The sequence below is a fragment of the Coturnix japonica genome, chromosome 14 (genome assembly GCF_001577835.2).
Source record: "Coturnix japonica isolate 7356 chromosome 14, Coturnix japonica 2.1, whole genome shotgun sequence".
NCBI lineage: Eukaryota > Metazoa > Chordata > Aves > Galliformes > Phasianidae > Coturnix > Coturnix japonica.
This window is the reverse complement of record NC_029529.1, coordinates 696,521-717,201: the sequence shown is the minus strand read 5'-3', so window position 1 is coordinate 717,201 and position 20,681 is coordinate 696,521. Positions and strand designations below refer to the sequence as shown.

At 39.9% G+C, this 20,681-nt stretch overlaps 1 protein-coding gene across 1 annotated transcript; it reads right to left on the bottom strand.

Moving 5' to 3' along the window:
• Positions 1–1,675: 1,675 nt before the first annotated feature.
• ERCC4 (ERCC excision repair 4, endonuclease catalytic subunit) lies at positions 1,676–15,261 on the bottom strand. The gene is made up of 11 exons (XM_015876470.1): positions 15,040–15,261; positions 14,384–14,564; positions 11,694–11,889; positions 10,104–10,311; positions 8,976–9,156; positions 8,514–8,642; positions 7,806–7,916; positions 5,705–6,296; positions 5,387–5,479; positions 4,745–4,857; positions 1,676–4,347 (listed from the first exon to the last, which is right to left on the bottom strand). The coding sequence occupies exons 1-11, from the start codon at positions 15,211–15,213 to the stop codon at positions 3,614–3,616; spliced, it is 2,712 nt and encodes a 903-aa protein (XP_015731956.1). The 5' UTR covers positions 15,214–15,261; the 3' UTR covers positions 1,676–3,613.
• Positions 15,262–20,681: the final 5,420 nt, after the last annotated feature.

Below are 20,681 nucleotides of genomic sequence, written 5' to 3'. Positions count from 1 at the left end.
GGCAAGTACAAGAGCAAGGTACAGGGGTTTGGGTGTTAAAGAACATCTGAGTGGAAGCTGGAAGTGTAGTATGTGCTCATAGTCCTTGTTGGTTTAGGCCTCCTTAATCCTGATATAAGTAATAACACATGGAATATGAGTTATTTTTGGCTCTGAAAATTTGACAGTTGCATTACTCTGGTGCAATAAAAGGGATATGAGATATAAATGCCAGAAGAAAATTTACAGATTCTGCTATCTATGCTTAAGACTCCAGTGATTTTGTTGTATGTAAAAAATGCTTCAAAATGTTTGTAATTTCTTATATCATCCACTCATTATCTATATTTAGTCTGGTGTTAATCTGCTTCCAAAAATATAAGAAAAAAAGTTTTTTAGCAAGAACTGCCAGTGGGCTGCTGCTCTGTCTTTTCTCTAAGTGTCAGTTTTCCAACTTTGATACACCTCAAGTCAACATAAAAATAAAGTACATGTTGCAGATGTAAGTCCATGGCCATTGAGTACTGGACAAGGATCCAGTGCAGTCAGTCTTGAGAAGAGCTCCATGTTAATTCTGCTGAGTAGACATTACAGACTGCAGTTAATACTGAAGCAGCATTCCTGAGTGCAAACAACTGGAGAACCCAGACAGACATCAATTTAAGATAAGAGAAGGAAAGCAAAACAAACATAGGAAAGATGAAAGCTTAAGAGAAAATCTGACGATAATGCAAACACAGCAGTCATGAGAACTAAGTTTTGAAGAAGCCATAAGATGTTACTTAAACTAATTTCAAATGATGCTGTGGGCATGCTACATGGACCGAAGGTGCAGCTGTGCAGTCCTGGTGCCACCATCCTCTGGAGAAGGGGAGGCTGAGGGATCTCATATCTGAAAAATTATGGCTGTTTGATGAAGTCCCCAGTGAGTGAAAAAGGGAACCATTACTCCCATTGTTAAGGAAGGGAGAAAGGAAGACCCAGGGAACCACAGGCCAGCGAGCCTCACCTCTGTGCCTGGGACAATTGTGGAGCAGATCCTCCTAGAAGCTGTGTTAGGGCACATGGACGTGTGGCAGCATCCAGCTGATGGAGCTTGTAATGAGAGTTGGCAATTGGGAAGCCAACACAGGACATGGTTCTGTAAAAGTCCTCAGTATTTCTGTATGCTGTTTGGCACAAAAATTATGTAGTTATATAGTAATAACTATTTTTTGGCACACAGTTGCTTTGGGATTCTATTCTCCAGTCATAGTGGAATTCTAGATGACTAAAAGGAAAGTCGGGAGGTGAATGTTTTTGAAAATTACTTGTGGTTGTATTATCACTGCAAATGACAAAGCCTCAGTCACTGACAGGCCTCACATTCAAGCTTTTGTGCTTCTTTTAGAAGTCGCTGTTCTACAGCACAGTTGCACGTTTGAGTTTCTCAGAGCAGTATGAGTTTCTCTGCAACTGGCTCACAAATTTTTGCGGTTAACACAACAGGAGACTCTATAAATGCCCAAATGTAACATGCTCATGTTTGGCTTTTGCAGCTAAAATTTGCAACTGTCACCAGTACCAGGAACAGTATCCAGATACTATAGACATAGGAACTACAATGAAACCTACCTCGTGCAAACTAACAAACTGCCCCTTTGTTACAAGTGTAGAAAGAAGCAATTTGGTAACTTTAACACAAGTCAAGCAATGATAAGAATCACAAAATTCATTACTTTTGGTGAAAGAAAGCTAAAGGACAGAGAATGCATCCAAAGGATTTTCATCATTTATCCATGTTGTTTTGGCCATATGTAGGTGAGGTATGACTCCTTGGCTCCGTTATTTCAACTTCAGGTGTTTTCATGACATGAAGCATCTCCCACCTTTCTTAACAGCTGGTTACTACTGCTTCAGAAGGACAAACCACTAACATGCATTCAGAGATTATAGTAACCTAGACTGTAACCAGACCTCATGAAGACATCCAGACAAAAGAAGCAAAGCCATACAATAACTGCAGTGTATATTAAAGAAAAAAAAATGTAATAGAAAATAAGTTACAAAAATTCCACTCAAAACAACATTTATGTATATCTAAGATATTATTTGATTGCACTGCATGACTTTAATCTAGTATATGCAGCAAAGGCTTTACAACATCTTCACATATTTTCACCTTACATGAACCAAAGGAAAAAAGTACCAACAAAGCTGACGTGTGAATGGAAAAACAGAAAAAAACAAAAAACAACCCAGTTTGTGTAATATCTTAATAATGCAAATGCACAAACAATACATGTTTTCAAAGGTTGCTCAAATCCCCTTTTTTGAACCAAGTCCCTTAAATACGCATTCAAGACAATCATGTTTTTAGTTCAGTTTTCTGGTATCCTAGCACCACTGTTGAGGCATTCTCTATGCAGAACATTTCTGGCCTTATTGCTCTAAATAAGCAAATGCCCCATGGAAGGACTTTTATACTAAATGAAAAAAAAGCAGCACGTACAACAATAGAAATCCTAATCTTAGCTATGCACTAAAACCAAAAATTTTCTGATCTCAATACAGGGAAATAAGAAGAGTTATAGTTAATTTATTTTTTTTTAATTAATGAATTCTAATTTGGTATGGATCTTTTTGGTGAAGTTTGCAGCTGCAGAGAAAAAATGTTCACTTTCAACATCACACAGCTCAGAATGTAAATTAACAGGTTTGTAATTGATACTTCAAATGCACAGCAAACATTGAATCTCAAATTGCACATGTGGTCTTTACTGAGCTTGAACAGAAAACTAGTAACTTCTTGTTTAATTATGAGGGCAGATAGATTAAAATTTTAAAATATACATATGCAAGTATTTCCAGATAATAGTTTGTAAACAGCTAATGTGAATCTATTAGCATGTAATGAGGGATTGGTAATGATTGATCTTTTTGGCAATTGCAGTTTGCTGCACTGCTGTCACATCAAAGTTGAGTGCATAATATGTGCTTTTTAACAATGTAAACTTCCACAAGATATCAAAATAATCCTGCTTCCTCCCTGCTTTACTGCACTGAACACTAAAATACCTTCCAGGTGACGCAGCTTGACTGAATTCACTGACAGATGTTCTGCTTAAGACATAAAAATGCAAGTGCAATAGGATATGGAAAGAAGATAATATTGGAAGAACTTTTAATACTTTTGGAAAACCTTACCTAGAAAGCCACCACATTATATGAGAGAAGACATGCTCTCTCATAAGAGAATAGTCCCAATGGTATGCCTATAATTTACTTTAAAGTAAATGAAGTGGAAGAGCTTTTAGCTTTAACAAGACATACCCCTTTCAAAAGGAAAATCTCTACCAGTAAGACTTAGTACTTAACTTTAACGGACTTGATGAAGAATTTAGTTCATTCAGTGTTGTTATAAAATCTGTTAAAGTGCTATAGGAATAAAAATCATTCACATTTCTGTATTAAAAAATTTCCTCATGAAACCTGCCTTCAGTAATAAGTTGCTCAGATATTAAACCTGATGGAACAGCATTAGTAGGAAAAAGCTGCTTATCTTAGAGGGCACTTCTTAACATATTTCATGTACCTTGCCACAGTACTGTACAAGAAAAGCTTATCTACAAGATATGCTGGTCAGTCCCATTTGTCACCTTTTGGCTTTCTCTTTAGATATCGCCTCCTTGTAGGTCATGTGAATAAAATCAAAGAGTTGTGTGGCATTGGCGGCATTACCCAAAATGTCACAGAGTTTGTCCTTTGACAGTGTCACCAGCTCAGCAATGCTCTTCACATGGTTCATTAAAACATGGCAGTTTTTTGCATTAACACCTGGCATTTTTAATAGAAAGTCCTGAGGACCAGGGTTATACTTGTCTGACTCAGGAAGAGTTTCAGAATCTGCTGTGACTGCCATTGCAGTTTCTGCATCAGGTTGGGGCCGGTTTTGTTTTAACTCTTCAAACAGTTCAGCAGTAGCATGGGGTGAGGGACACCACAGGATACGTAACTTGGGGAAATGGAGTGTGAGAAGGGTCAGTTTAGAAGTAACATCGCTACTGGAAATCTCCTGACGTAGGGAGCCTTGTGGAATCAATGAAAAAGGTTTGTTAGGATCAAACTCAATCAGAAGAACTGGTCGCTTATAGTAACGTGACATAGAAATGCATTGCGTATACAATCTTCCATTATTTAAGGAACCAATAAGATCGCTGATACTTTTTCGCTCTACACAGATATCGGGAGTTAAAATGTAATCTCCAACTTCCAAAGTAACGGGCTCAATGTCAATACCACGACGATGAATCAATGATGGAAGCTCACTACGAAATTCCCGCATGTCCACTATTATAGTCTGCTGAGCAGTCTTCTGTGCCTGACCACCTAAAGAGCAAAATAAACTGAGTTAACCTCTACTCATGAACTCCGACTCCACCTTCCCTGAAGCACATTACATAATGGAAGCACTGTTTTTTTTCCTCTCCAACCTCACTACAGGCAATGTTGGTCTCATAATCAACAAGCTGTCTGGAAATAGTCCAAATGTTATCTCATCTTAATGGTAAAACACTAATCAAGCTGTAGCTTCTTTTCAAAGAAAAATATAATTCATTGTTATTTCTAAGACAAGACAATGAGATACAATTTGCTCCCCATAAGGACTGCAGAATCAGTGTGCCTCAGTCACCCACCCACATGTTTTGGATGACACTGAACCACAGAAGGTTACAGGCCTTTTTCACAGCTTGGATCTGCAAGCTTAATTTCAGAAACTGCTCACCTGCTTTGCGTGTATCTGTGGAAGCAGAGGCAGGCTTGACATCTCTTATTAGGTCTAGGTTTGTCTCATCTCTTCCTTCTCTTTCTTCAGGAACAACCATACTTGCCCTTTCTCTACGGAACCATAAACCAAGAATCACTAAAAACTGCAGTTAAATGTGAATACATCAAAATACGTTAATAATGTTCATGATGATGCACAACTGCATAGAGTTGAGTGCTAACTGAGAGCCTGACAAGAAATGCAATCCGGATTGTTTGGGCTAAATTCTAGACACTTACTGTCAACTTTTAGCACTTCTAAGTGTCTTTTTATTTTTAGAACTTTTTAGTTCTAAGTTAGTTAGTTCTAGAACTAATGACTAGAACTAGAAGTATAAACTGGTGAGAAGACAATGTTCAAGAAAATAATTTTTTTGCTTCTGAATACTACTTAAGTTATGAAAATCTTAGAAATATCTTTCAAGATGTGTTACCTGCTGACACAGTTTCCAATATGAAATTCATAGACAATTAAGTAAAAATACCAGTTGTGCTGGGTAGCTTACTTAGTCTTCTCACAGTTAAAAACTTCATTTAAAATACAAGCACGTAAGGAAACAATGTGAAAAATTAATAATGTAGCTAATAAGCTAATCGCTACCGGATTAGTTTTTCAAAGGCCTCCTTCTCTTTTCTCAGGGCTGTGAGATAGCGCTGTTCTTCTGTTGAGCTTCCATAAATGAGGAAATAAACCCTACAGGTTTGAAGGAAAAAAAAAGATGACATATTTAAGATTAGTAGCAGTAACTGCCTGAAAAACTTATATCCCATTTTCATTCTTCTACCAACGTCACATGCTATTACTGAAACTTTGGGATTCAAGCACAGTAGGTTGCCAGAAGCGTACAATAGATTTTATTTTTCTTTTGAGATAAAAATTTGACCACCTGCATTCTTGGTTAGCACCAAGTCAACTTGCCTCAGAGGCTTCCCAGGTCTGCTTGCCTTGTAGATTTCCAGCTGCCGAACAAAAGTTAGTTCTGCATCATAAAGTACAACATATCTTGGCTCTACTTCATGCAACACCCGAGTGAGAGCATAGGGATCACTGCATCCCTGCAGTGGATGAATAATTGTGAGCGGGTTTCTGAAAATACCATAGTAAGAATCTGAGGGTAAGTTCACAGGGAAATCTTCAGGAACGGTTTCTTCAATACTGCCTTCTTGGCTTCCATTTAATTCTCTGTTATCTTCCACATCCAGCTCCTCTCTGTTTTCCCCCTCAGTTTTCCCTATCATTTGGACTATAGTTTGGTCTTGCTGTTTCTTCTGTTTGTTTTGTTTAGAACAAGTAGGGAGTTTGGCTTTTTTGGCTTGAGGTCCTGTGTCTGGTCTGGCATTTCCTTTGGACTTGACCACTTTTCTGTCCTTTATCCACACTTCTCCAATTTTCTCATCATTTCCAAGTGTTTTGTTATACAGTCTCGTTAAAAAGGCTTCTGCTCCATCAGTAATGTACTCCCTGAGCTGTGCACAAGCTCGGTCATCACTGGCACAAATAAGAACTTGCCCTGCAGTCAAGAAACAACATCATGTTTGCAATCTGTTACTTCGTAAGACATCTTCAGCAAATAGTTTTTAATGATCCTAGAAGCATGCCTGTCAAATGCCTTTTCACTTGGTGGTCACTGTTGCTGTGGACTTACAAGAAGGCTGAATTACACCACGTTTTGTACCAAACGAGATCCTTATTCTCATACCACCTAAATCAGTTTTTTTTTTTTCTCATCATTTGAAAGAAAGCAGATATAGTATATAAAGAAGCAGACTTTTTTTTTTTTTTTAAATAAATTCTTTTTTATGTGGAATAAGACTGCTTATCTGGGACTGTTCTAGTTTTCAGCCTCTATCATCTGTGTCAGGGATTGTAATAAATACATGTTTTACACAGTATTATTGACAGTTGTGGGCCCTAAGTAACAATTCTCTGCTAGCTGACTCAGATAAACTCCTACAGTACCAGGCGAGAGAGCCAGCTCTTATCCACAGTCAGAACACTGTGGGTGGGAGAAAAGAACACTTTTTTACCCTCACAATTTCCTAAAATAAAACTAGGTGAAATTTAAGGGGGTAGCTGGAAAAGCAAAAAAGGAATTAAAAACATGCTGGGTAGGAGATAACACTGAGACAATATGGAGATGTTATAACATGGAGATTAGGTGCAAGGCCAAAGTTACAGTGGTAGAGAAGTCATCTGGTTCCATCAAATGGAAGCACCAACACAAACCATTGGTGACCACCTTCAGCTTTTGGTTTGATTCTATTCTGGGAAAGGTCAAGTTTTAATGCATAAAGTCTCTGTAGTAATTTTTAAACCAAATACTTCTACATAAACACTTTGTCTTTGTCTTTGGGCTCCATCAGGAGAGGGGTGGTCAGCAGGGATAGGGAGGTGATTGTCCCTCTCTGCTCTGCTCTTGTGAGGCCCCATCTGGAGTACTGTATCCAGGTGTGGAGCCCTCAGTACAAGAAAGACATGGAGATTTTGGAAAGGGTCCAGAGGAGGGCCACGAAGATGATCAGGGGGCTGGAGCACCTCCCCTATGAGGACAGGCTGAGGGAGTTGGGTTTGTTCAGCCTGGAGAAGAGAAGGTTGCAGGGTGACCTCATTGTAGCCTTTCAATACCTGAAGGGAACTTACTCCCAGGAGGGGAGTAAACTCTTCGAAAGGGCTGACAATAGCAGAACCAGGGGAAATGGTTTTAAGTTGAAGGAGGGAAGATTTAGGTTGGACATTAGGGGGAAGTTCTTTACTAAGAGAGTGGTTAGGTCCTGGAACAGGCTGCCCAGGGAGGTTGTGGATGCCCCGTCCTTGGAGGTGTTCAAGACCAGGTTGGACAGGGCTCTGGGCAACATGATCTAGTAAAGGTGCATGTTTGGTGGCCCTGCCAGGCAGGGGGGTTGGAACTACATGATCCTTGAGGTCCCTTCCAACCCGGGTCATTCTGTGATTCTGTGTCTTAATTAAGTCCAGAAATTACTATATTTAAAACTAGTAAAATAATTTAATAACCTCTCACCTGGACCACCAAGGTCTTCACTGTTTTTATTCTCATTTTCAATCTCATTCAATACTTCTCTCAAAGCTTCCCATTTTGGGTTACTTTCTAGAACCAATTCCCTTTTCAGTTCTGAAACAAAGTACAATTGAACACATCAGTTTTTGCAAGCCAAAATACTCTTCAGAACCTTAAATTAATGGTTCAATGTCATAGCGTGATAGCTGTTGACGAGCATAATAATCAGTAGCCTACATATGCAACTTGTTATACTGATGGGGCTCAAGAACTGTCGTTAAAATTATAAACATTTAAAAATAGGGAAAAATGCTTTTATGAAGCAGAAAGTTAAAATATTCACTTGTCCTTCAATTCTCAAACTCTTGAATATTTAACTATGTATTTTAAATTAAAATAATGGCAACTTCTTATCCCCTCATATGAAATGAATAAGATCAAGCTAAATACTTCTGCAATTCAAGAACAATCCCATACAAGCCCTCCCAGTGATTAGGTGCGTTAGGTGAGAAGAATCTTGTACTTTTATTCATTACTTCCTTTTTTTTATTACATACTTGTTGAGCAAAGATTATGCCTTGATATCTTACATAGTTGATTGAGGTCTAGAGCTCTGTAAGACCCACGCATTGAACCACAGCACAAATAATAATATGCAGACTGTTCAAAATCAAGTGCCGCTCTCCAATTTAAATTAGGAATGATGAGTACCATTTTCCTTCTTTACATCTTTCTTTTCAAAGACTTTGCCTTTCTGATTCAGTTTTTCATCTCCAATGCGATATACTCTGGCTCGAGCATTTACAAACATAGAAGTACTGGAGTCAAGAAACAGCCAACCTAAAGACAGAAGGAAAATGACATTTGAAATGTACATGCTTCAGACTTTTCCAAGAAAAGCCCACATCTCTTATCTGGATTAGCTGTACAACCTGCACTACCTGCTCACTACATAACTACTAGCTTAATAAAAGACAGAAATATGATACAAATCTCACACTGTTAAGTAACAGCAGTTACGTGGGCAGATAAAAGCATTATGTGTCAGTAAAAACCTACGTCCTTATGGCTAGTTATATAAAACCTAATTAGATACCTTCGTATGTTTAGGAATGTTGATCAAAAGAATCAGCAACTCACTATTTCATGCATTAACTTGTATTCAGTGCCTACCTGAATTCTCACCAAAAGCTTTTTCACTTGCTTTCAGTGACTCCAGAAGATTAAGGAAAGTGACACAATCATACTGAGTTAGATACTGTAGCAAAGTACGCAGTATCTTCAAATCTTGGACCAAAGATTTTGTCTTAGCTCCGAGCTGATGCCAGAGAGGATCTAAATAGTGACGTATTGTCTAGAAATATAAATTGGAAAGTTCAAGATGTCAAATATCAACTGTACTAATCAAGACAGGAATGCTTTAAAAAACAAAAACACCTGTAATATAGACATTTTTTTACATAAATTCAAAAATACAAAAAACTTAGGCAATTTAACAATTAGCAGCTATATTTATGTGTTCAGTACATATTTCCTTTCACATATTAAAAATTGGCATTATAAATATTAATATATTAATATACATATAAGCACACACACATATATATGAATATGATTTTCATATTCTATATACATATACATAAATATACATTTCACTGGCCTCTGCCTTTAGTATTTAAGACTGTTTATTTAGGTAGAGTAGAAGACATTGTAATGTCATTTAATTTTTAACATAAGATGAATACAATGCAGAAATGCTTCCAGATTTTCTAAAGTACAGAACATTTCTTGTTGACTAGATTAGTTAATAAGCAAATGTTGAAATTTATGATTTTACCCTACAGAAAGTATACGTAAGTATGCCAATCATGTTGCAGCCATGACAGTCTGCAACCACCACACACACAGTTAATTCACATATATGATGGTTAAAAGTACAACGGCTGCATGCATGAGTATGTTATCTATTATATACCATGCTTCATCTAATGAAGAAAATAGAAAACACAGGTAGGAAATTGAAGAAGTGAAAGTTGGGCAGGGAAGGAAGGCGAGAATACGGCATACCTATCTCTATTATTATACTGTGAATCAGAATGCTTTTGATGTAGGAACTTGCTAAATGAAGTAAGAACAATCATGCCAATTCACCAAAAATCCTGCTGGCAAAGTGTAACATCACCGTCTGCTAATTTAATTATTTGACAATGCTCTTGTTTGCATGCCACACTGTTCAAAGATCTGCATTCCTTTACAAAGGGATCCCTTCACAAAATGTAACAAAACAATTAAAATGATTACCTTGTCAAAAGCTTTACCAAGAGCATTTTCTAAAGATAGATCTTCTACTTCAAGAGCTGGATTATAACGTTTCAGTTCCTTCAAACACGCGTTCAAAATGTCCAGGACTGAAGTTTGGATAGCAAGCATACTAGGGGTCATTGACACATGTATTTCCACCACTTCGGGTTTATGCTTCTCTAAAAATGAGTTCACTGCTATATGAAATCTACAAGGAAAACAGCTTATTAAGATTTACGAGAGAATTTATCTTGACACCATAATTCAAAAAAGTTTCAATAAACTGAAGTTACAATTGATTAAATGTAAACAAGTGAGCTAAATGCAAATTGTAACTCTTTCCACAAAGGCAAAGACTACAGTCTGATGAATGTTCTCATAAAACCACCTGATGATTCCCCGACTACGGCTGTTTTCATCCTCATCATATGAGCCTATAGCAGTGATGACTGATCCCTGGAGAATTACCGCACAGATTCCACATCGCTATTGCAGGTAACAAATCCTGAAGTAAAAACAATAATTCTCATAACGAGGAAACTGTAATGGGCTTATAAATCCTTTTAAATCACATGGATCCAGTGGCGAACACTGTGATAAGGTAGCTCTGAATAATAAGGAGCAGGACCTTGGCTATAAGGGCTGTGTTGTAACAACGAGGCTCTTGCTGCATGGGTGGGAGCTGATTTTAACTAACAGAAGACAACAGAGAAAAACATTACCACCCTCAGGTCTCTCTGTAGTTCAGAAGCCAAGGAAGAAAATTTAGAGCTTGTGTTCAACCTCTCCTACCCTGGCTATGCCCACTTCTATCTCTTTGTAATGATAAAAGGAAAACTTAAAATTTTGAGTTTACAGTGCAGAGCATGAGTACACAAGATGGAGTGAAACACATCCTAGTCTGAACAGAAGGAGCAGATCTGCATAGCCCCTGCCCAAGGCAAGAGCACTGAGTGGGTGATCAGCTGAATTGACCAACTCTCTCCTGAAAGAGAGAAGGAACTCTGCTCCTGAAAGACTCAAGGCATACCACAGGCTTGGGAACTTAGTTTGCAACAGTTATCAAGAAATTTTCCTCATAGATTACATACCCAAAGAGGAAGGTTTCAAAACAAAACAAAACAAAACAAAAACCAACAACAACAACAAAGAAAAACAGACTGATTAAACGCAAACCAATAAAACACAGACAGAGATAATCATGGATCTTCTTCATAACTGGAAACAAATTCTTTCATGCATGGCTGAATGGTGAGACTGTTTTCTCACATTACTTTGTGGCTTCAAGATGATGTTCAATAAACTACACTTGTCTTAAGCTATGATAAATATCTACTATGATTTCTACTGGCTAGGAGAGTCATACTGTAAGGTTCTGCCTCCGATAGATTCAACTTGAGTATGTTTCCAAAAATACCTTAAGAAATTTAGCATATTTAAAATCACTTCTGTCAATAAATGAGTGAAATCAGCTTGTGAATACAAATACAGAATGCAGATTAGCAGCGTGCCTACATAAAATTCATTGTTAGCAGTCCATGGTAACAATCATAATAATTTTAAGTTCAGCATAGTAAAGAGGTACCTTACCTTGGCCACAGGTAAAGTTTCCTGACAAAAAGGTTTCTCATCACTCTTTCCACTTGGCAAAAACCAGTGTTAAATGCAACTGCATTATCTGTAAAAGCTTTAATGAAGCCTTCCTTGTTTTTTTGTCGATAAAGTCGTAATATAAACGATTCCTGACAGGACTCAATGATTCTGTGTGCTTTGTATACCAAAACACCTGGGAAAATAAATGGTTTTCAAGTTAAAAAGTAGTAATGAAAGACTGAATACCTTATATATTTTTCCCCAAGTTTGTCTTACTGTTCTGTTTTTGTTAAAGTACAATTTCAGTCTCCTAAAATGATGTCAAACAAACTTACAAGGGTTCATAAAATGGCTTGGGTTAGAAAGGATGTCAAAGATCATCGAACTTCAGCCCCCAGCCATGCGCAGGGTTGCCTTTCACTAGCTCAGGCTGCCCAGTGCCCGTCCCCTCTGGCCTCAAACACCTCCAGGGCCGGGGGCATCCATAGCTTCTCTGGGCAGCCTGTGCCAGCAGCTCACCGCCCTCAGTCTGAAAATTTCCCCCTGTCATCTAACCTAAATCTCTCCTCTTGTAGTTTAAAGCTGCTTCCCTTTGTCCTATCACTGTTTTCCTGTGTAAAGTCAGTCCCTCTCCTGAAACCTAGCAGCTCCTTGCTTTCAGTCCCACAGAGCCTCCCACCTACAGAGCTGGGTTAGTGATGATCTTTAGTGAAAAAATCTTGTGCTCGAGTAGCAGGACTCAGTAGCTTCCACAGTGCTTCATTCTTAATGCAAAACTTGGACTTGGGACTTTTAAAAGGAGGAAGACTGAATGCAAGATGTAACACAGTATCAGCATAGAGCAAGTCTTTTTTGAGTTCTTTTATTACAGAAGTTCCATAAACATAGACTTGTTGAATATGTTTCTTTGATTATCAAAAAACTTGAACTATTCTCAAAGAACTTCTGAAAACATTTTTTGAGCTATTCCCCTCCTTCCGATATTCATATTCACAATTGTGAACAAGAGGGATTTTCAACTTAATGGCTACACAAACAACTTTATTCATGGCTATGAGCACTGGGAAAAAACTATTTTAGTACAGAGAAATGAAATAGTTAAACTGCCTTAAGCCTTTGAGACAAACACTTCTGGGGTTTACATTTCACTCAGCCTTGTTAAACCCAAGGCTCACAGCACATTGTGCTTTTCCCACTCCCCCAGTGAGGAGAGGCCTACATGATACTTCTTTTCTGTTCACAGCTTCCATTGGAATAATAAACATCTTCCTAAAATGGAAGCTAAAGACAGTAAAGCTTTCACCACATGCCTCAGCAAGCTTAAAACAAGTCTAACTTTTATAACAACTTTCTTCATTCATTTGACATGCCACATCTCTAACACTTCCAAACACTTCCCCATACTTTTTTTCTTAAGCTAGCTGCCCAAGAAACAAGTTCCTGCTGGTTCTGCACGATCTCACATCCAGGCGGTATGTATCTAACATAAGCACATCTCAGCCGAGCTGTGAATCTCCAGAGGCTGCTGTCAGCCTGACCTCTGGTAGCACTATGAGGGGTGCAACAACTCCAGGTCATTTCAGGTCAGGAGGTTTTTGGTTTTTTAAGTCTCTAATATGTTTCTTCTCTTCATCAACACAAAACCCAAAGTCGGGTGCCTCAAAACTTTATATTTCTTGTAACCTAGAAATAACAGAGCTGAGCGTGGTGTCCTTTGGCTGTATCATGAAAACTGCTCAGAATGTTTCACATATTAGAACTTCTCGTATACTGACTAAAATAAGAGTTTCTGAAGCAAAAACTTACATACATGTGAGCATTCAATATTCAGTTGTATTTAGCCATTATTAAGATGTTAACATTTACGTAACACTAAAAGATTCCTGTATCCCTGGCTCTTAATATGTTTTACTAGCACTGTGGGATTTAAGAGGGCTTCCACCTTCGACAAGAATATAAAAACAAGCAGGGAAAGAAGGGGAACAGAACACGGGAGAACAAGCGTGAACAAGATCTACACAACAACAAAAGGTCACAAGGTATTTCCAGAATCTTTGGAACAGTGTTATTTCACAATAGAAAGCATCCAAGTTATTACAAGAAGTAAATTGGTTATGTATTGTTATTTTATTTGATGGGAAGAGTTGTCATGAGGAATTCATTAATGCAAACAACTGCATGCTTATCACCCAAACACACTAGCAGCCAGCTTCAATAACAGGCTGTGTTCTGAGAGTATTCTGGATGCTGCTTCACCAGATGCAGACAATTATTCTACTTGGGAAGCAATGCAGTCAGTGTGAATGCTTATGTTTCTTATGTTGGTAGTAATATATCTGGTGATTGCTTTCCAAGTGATTACTGACATCAAAATCCATACAGAAGCATTATCCACTATCTAAGAAGAATGTGGGTGTTGGGTGACTAAACAAAGCAAACAAGTGCAACCTATCGTAGGGACCTGCTTTAGCAGGGGGTTGGACTCCATGATCTTGCGAAGTCCCTTCCAACCCCTGTGATTCTGTGATGACTATTACAAGAAAAAAGGAACTACATATTTGCACCTTTCACCAAAGTCTTATTAAAGAAAGATTTCTTTAACCCCAACACCATTAGTAGAACTCTGTACAGAGTTAAACTTCATATATTTTTAAACAGGTCATCCGTTCATTTCATTAAGCTCTTACCAGTGATGAGGTTTGCAGGAATTCTGTCAGTAAGGAAATCAACCACGAGGATTCTGCTCGTTGCAAAGATAACCCCTCCCCGTGTGTAGAACTCATAGCGGGTGTTATTGGGGATCTCATTGGTGACACGCCGAGGAAGGTGCACAACTCCATCTGACCGCAGCTGGTCAATAAAATACTCCTACAATAGGCACAGCGAGAACACAGAGCTTCGTGACGGGTGTGAAGAGAATCTTAACGATGCACGTTCCATTCATTTAGAAAAATGGCCCCGAACCAACTGAAAACATAACAGCACGAAATGCTGCCTAAAGAAAGCTATGGTTTCTTTTTTTGTTGGTTAAGCACCAGCCTCATTCGGGTGACTAAAGCCCTGCACGATTCAGTAGCGAACACACAGGACATCAGCGTGACCCACGGCACGTCGGCACTCCGGAACTGTGAGCACCCGGCTCTCCCCCGGTCGTTACGGCACTTCGAAAGAGAACGGCTCATTTTAATACCGCCTTACGGACGGAGCATTGGGAAGGGAGGGCCCGCAGCCAAAGGCAGCAGCGGCAGGGCAGCCATTGAGCCGGACTAACCCCAAAACCACAGCGCCCGCCAGGCCCGCGCCCCGCCCCGCTCCCTCCGGACCGCGGAAGCGCCAGGCTCACCTCCTCGGCGGGGCTCGTGTTGAGCACCAGCACCAGGCTGGCGGGCTCGCAGTAGAGGCGCAGGAAGCGCAGCAGTAAGCGGTCGATGCCGAGCCCACGGGCGCAAACCACCAGCCCGTCCTGGTGGAACAGGTCCAGGAATATCTGGCGCTCGTGCTCCAGCAGAGCCGCCATTACTGCCCCGGCACCGCCGCGGCGGCGCCTGCGCGCGACCCGAGAGCCCGAAGCCGCGAGGAGAGCTGTCCTCGGCGGCGCCCCCTGCCGGGCGGAGCGTGCAATCCTCCAGCGCTGATTGGGGCTCCCTCCTGCGGCGCGGTGCTTTGCGGCCGGCCCTGCTCGGCACAGGCAGGACAACCCCGGGAGCTACACACCCGCGTGGAGAATGAGGTGGGGCCGGGAGTCGGCTGCACTCCGAGCTGCACCTCAGGCGCTCCCAGGGAGGCGAGCCGAGCACCGTTGCTTTCTCTCATAGCGAAGTGGGCATACTGACTGCAAATGTGAAACCCCGGAGTCGTTTGAGTATTACAAATTATTTATGTTTAGTTACTACTTACATTCCTTGAACAACAAACCCAAGGCAGACTGAAGCGCGGAGCCTTTACCTCAGCGCGTTCCCATCCGCTCGGCGCGGGAAGGGCTCGGTAGTGCTGAGGGACTGAAAAGCTGCTGCCAGAATTAAGGGAGCTCCTCAGAAGTGCCCCACTGTCATTTTGTTTCTAACACGCAGTACAAATACTCAGCAAAGCATAAAAATATTGAAAATGGGTATCGACTGGTAAAAATAACGAAAATATTGGGAATATTTTAAATTTTTCTCACACGTTTATATTATTTCTGAATTTTTATGCAGATACCTGAACAATTTTGGATTTGTAAACTGGTTCACGTTGTCAGTTACTGTGCCAAGTACTGTCCATTGGCTCATTTTTAGCTGGCTGCTATTAAGCATTCAAAGCTCATTTGGGGACATAATAGTGTCAGAAAAATAGTATTTTTAATGTTTTATGAAAGGGCGTTTCTTTGAGGAACTACAGTATTATCTAAAGAAGTCCATAGGATTTCGGAACTAGCCATATCCTTGTCCTGCTACTGCCTATCTGAATTAGAAACCATATTTTCTAAGCAGTCCAAATAAAATAGAATAATTCAGGCATTTCATTACATGTGATCAGCTGGGTTATGTCTGTCTGTTATCCATCTATCTATATTTACTTTGACTAAATACAGTGAAATGTATTTACTTCTGCTGTCTTAGAAGAGCAGAAATTACACCTAAACTCTTAAATGTCACTTCCCTGTCTTTTTGTGTGTGAAACATTAGAGTAATATGAAGAAAAAAAATCCTAAATGCACAAGAAAGAAGTTGTGTAGGAACAGGGTTACAAATGGTAAGAATTAGGAGTGATTTCAAGTTGTGAATACCAGGTCAAAAGAAACATGCTGAGAGGAGTGCTTGCTAATATATCTCTGTCTTTATCAACCAAGACTTATTTTAATTTTTAAAAGAATTAGAACTCGTTGACATATATATATGTAATGAATGTTATGAGCAACTGGCAGAGGTTAATTCTGTATCAGATGATAAATATTTACAAAGTAGAGGCTACTTTCAAGCCAATAAATCACAGGAGACTGGAGGAGTCTGTTACCAACCACCCAAGAACGCCATTGACTTACACATTTAAAAAATGCATTAACTCACCTATTTTATACATCAAGTTACTGTTGTGTGAGAGGCAGATTAACTGTATGGTGGTGCAAGAGAACAAATAATCGGAGGTAGGCTTCCATAACAACTTTGGTAGTTATGAATATAATAAAAAATTGAAGATGAACTGACTCTGTAAGATATACTTTTTAGCTGCCAATTGTTTCTAAAAATCTTAATTCTGACAAGTTATTAATCATGTCTAAAGAAGAGAAAGATGCAAGAAGCTGTATGTAAGTCATTAATCTATCCGTGCATGTAATGACAGCTCTCTAGTCTGAAAACTAGTAACAGTTCTTGTGCAGTATGTTAATAAACTTCTGTTACTTATAATGTCAAGAGTTGAGGAAGACTCTTTGTGAGAAGAAAGCCAGTATGTAGATAAATTCTCAAACGTGTTATTATGTCTTCCACCCTGTCACTGTGTTTAAGACTCGGTATCTTCAGCCGTGAAAACGTGCTGAGGCTGCCTACAATGTGGGTTGCTCAGGGTGCGCTTGGCCTGATTCCTTATGCGGGTGATGGCCTGGCTGTCAGTTTGGTGAGAGAAATCAGCCCCACCTGCTGGCTGTTGGAAGCCTCAGTAGTGCCATCCAGTTAATAAGACAATGGCAGACTTCATTGAAATCGCCCACATATTCTTGCATTTCACAATTTCCCACAGAACTAACTTCAACATAAATTGACTGTATTTATTTATCTCAAATCCTATGCACATTCTGAGGTGTTTTCTCAGGTAGGTTTACCAGCCAGTCCCAAAACTCATTAGCTGATGAACCTTGAGAGATTATCATTTGTGTCACAGTATTAATGTAGGCACTTTTGTTCCTTTCCAAACTTTTATGAAAAGCAGCAAGCTGTTGAAGCTTATAATTAAAATACAAGTCTACTGAAGCAAAAATGTCTAAATTAATGCACGGGTTTACTACCCACGTTCCCTGTTTATACATGCAGACTTAAATACATAGAAATTTCTTTTGTGAGAAAAACAACAAAAACAGAAATCCTGGTACATATATGTCAGTATAAAATAACATTCAGAATTGAAAGAAGTGCTCCATATTGGGAGATTGATTAGAAGTCATCTTATAGGTGCACTGGTTCGTGTTCTTGGAATGTTTAGTTCTAAGGTGGGCACCTTCTGTGATTTGTGATCGACTGCAGTGAATTTTTCTCCAGTAGACTGCATATAGAACATTCTTTACAGATGGAAAAATATTTCCCCCGTGAAGGAAAATGTAATTATTCTTTCTTAATGAAGCTTCCGTGAAAGTTAATCACTACATGATTTTGCTGAGTTAAAAATGAGCTCTGATTAAAGATTTGATCTGGGCTGTTGGCTGATGGATAGGGAATATTCTCATCCTGGATTAGCTTTGCACAGGCTGTGAGACCCTGGAATTACCGACCCCATCACCTCGATTCCCCTCTTATCTGGAAGTGCCACAAGAGAACAGCAGTTGTGTTTCTTCACTTTGCCATGAGTGAACTCAGAATTAAATTTCAGCAGCTTTTAGTGACTTCCACAGTATTTTTTTTATCCACAGTTGCAAACCTAAATTGAAAAGCATCAAGATAAATGTGATTTGAAATAAGTACTCAGAACAATCTTGATTTAGACTGTTTTCTTCACATGTGCATCTTACAGAAGTAGCACACATAGTGACTATGTTGAATATTCCACTTTAATAGTATATAGGTGTTAAAATCATTAAGTATGTTGAGATTTCTTTATTGTAGCAATTATAACAGTGACAGATTAAGTGTGTTAATGCATTGCATATATTCAATACTATCATTTATTTCTAAGGGACATGATTAAATGCACTCAGAAGTCTTAAGCTGTTCAGTTGATAGCAGTATGTCTACAAGTTAACTACTTTGGCATTAACAAAAGAAGGAACTGATGATTCATCTGTTCACGTTTAGAACACATTGCTTTGCCAGAGATCTGCCAGTGAAGCAACCAGTCCCTGTAAGGATCTTTTCCAAGATGAATGACATATCTGCATTAAGATTAGAAATCAGGAGTTTTGAATATGCTGTTAAATAGGTTAAAACAACAGCAGAGATTTTTGTTTTAACAGAGATTACATCTGGTGGCTGTGGTTCTTCTGCTATTGCTGACAGAACAACTGAATGTTCAGTTCAAGGATGCGTATCGTTTTACTGCGTTTTTTAGTACAGCAGAAGTACCAGGTCACATTCACTTAAATCACTTTTCTAGGAAAAGAGATTTTTTCCAAAACAAAGGAATGTTATGGCCTTCCCTAAGCAACTGGATGTAGTGTCATGACCCGAGGCACTCGTGCTTATGGGGGACTTCAATTATCCAGATATTTGCTGGATGAGCAACATGACCGAGCACGTGTGGTGCAAACGGTATTTCGATGTGTTGAAGACAACTTTCTGATGCATGTGGTGGAGGAATCAAAGATTGGAGGGGTGTTACTGGACCTTAATCTCACTAACAAGGAAAGAATTGTTAAGGAAGTAAAGGTCGGGGGCAGCTTGGGTTGTAGTGACCACGAGATGGTGGAAAAAGCAAAGTAAAAAGTAGAATTGCTACCCTGGGCTTTTGGAGAGCCAACTTTGATCTCTTCTGGGACCTACTTGGAGTTATCCCGTGGGCTAAGTTGTTAGAAGGTAGAGGGGCCTGTGAGAGCTGGCCAGCATTTAAACAGCTCTTCTTCCAAGCTCAGGATCAGTGCATCCCTGTGAGCAAGAAATCAGGAAAGGGTGGCAGGAGACCTGCATGGACAAGCAAGGAGCTCATGCACAAACTCCAAGGGAAGAAGGTGGTCCATGAAATGTGGAAGAAGGGTCTGACAATTTGGGAAGAATATAGAAATGTTGTCAGGGCCTGCAGGGATGTGACGAGGAAGGCTAAAGCCCACCTGGAAATGAATCTGACAAAAGTGATAAAAAATAATTAAAAAAGCTTTTTTAAGTAAGTTAACAGTAAAAGGAAGACCAGGGAGAATGTTGGTTCCCTACTAAATGAGGGGGTTGTTCTAGTAACAGGGGATGCAGAGAAGGCGGACATACTGAATGCCTTCTTTGCTTCTGTCTTTAGTGAAAACGCTCGCCCTCAGGAATCCCAGACCTTGGAAGTTAGTGAGAGGGTCTGGGGAATGGAAGACTTCCCTTTAGTCAGGGAAGAGGTGGTCTGTGAGCGCCTAGGCAACACCAATGTTCATAAATCCATGGGACCCAATGGGGTGCATCCACAGGTGCTGAGGGAGCTGGTGGAGGTGACTGCTGAACTGCTCTCTATTATCTTTGAGAGGTCTTGGAGAATGGGGGAGGTGCCTGAAAACTGGAGGATGGCCAATGTCACTATGGTCTTCAAAAAGGGCAAGAAGGAAGATACGGGTAATTACAGGCCAGTCAGCCTCACCTCTGTCTCAGGGAAGGTGATGGAACAGCTTGTGCTGGATGCCATCTCCAGATTATTGGAAGAAAAGGAGGTTATCAGGAGTAGTCATCATGGGTTCATCAAGGAGAGGTTGTGCTCAACCAACCTGGTGGCCTTCTATGATGCTGTCACTGGCTGGGTGGATGGGGGGAGAGCAGTGGATGTAGTCTACCTTGATTTCAGCAAGGCATTTGATACTGTCTCCCACAATATCAACAAAGCTGAGGAAGTGTGGGATAGATGAGTGGACAGTGAGGTGGGTTGAGAGCAGGCTGACTGGCAAAGCGCAGGGGGTCATCATTGGCAGTGTAGAGTCCTGTTGGAAACCTGTAAGTAGCGGTGTTCCCCAGGGGTCAGTGCTGGGTCTGGTCTGGTTCAACATCTTCATCAATGACATTGACAAACTTGACGTAACTTCTTTACGGTGAGGGTGATGGAGCACTGGAACAGGCTGCCCAGGGGGTTGTGGAGTCTCCTTCTCTGGAGATATTCAAGACCTGCCTGGACACTGAGCTG

Excerpts from the sequence above, each read along its gene's own strand:
- ERCC4 (XM_015876470.1), bottom strand. The coding sequence starts at position 15,213 with ATGGCGGCTCTGCTGGAGCACGAGCGCCAGATATTCCTGGACCTGTTC. Across the intron at positions 9,157-10,103 it reads TTGGTAAAGCTTTTGACAAG|ACAATACGTCACTATTTAGA; the intron begins GTAATCATTTTA and ends TTATATTTCTAG. Across the intron at positions 5,480-5,704 it reads AGACCTGGGAAGCCTCTGAG|GGTTTATTTCCTCATTTATG; the intron begins GCAAGTTGACTT and ends TCAAACCTGTAG.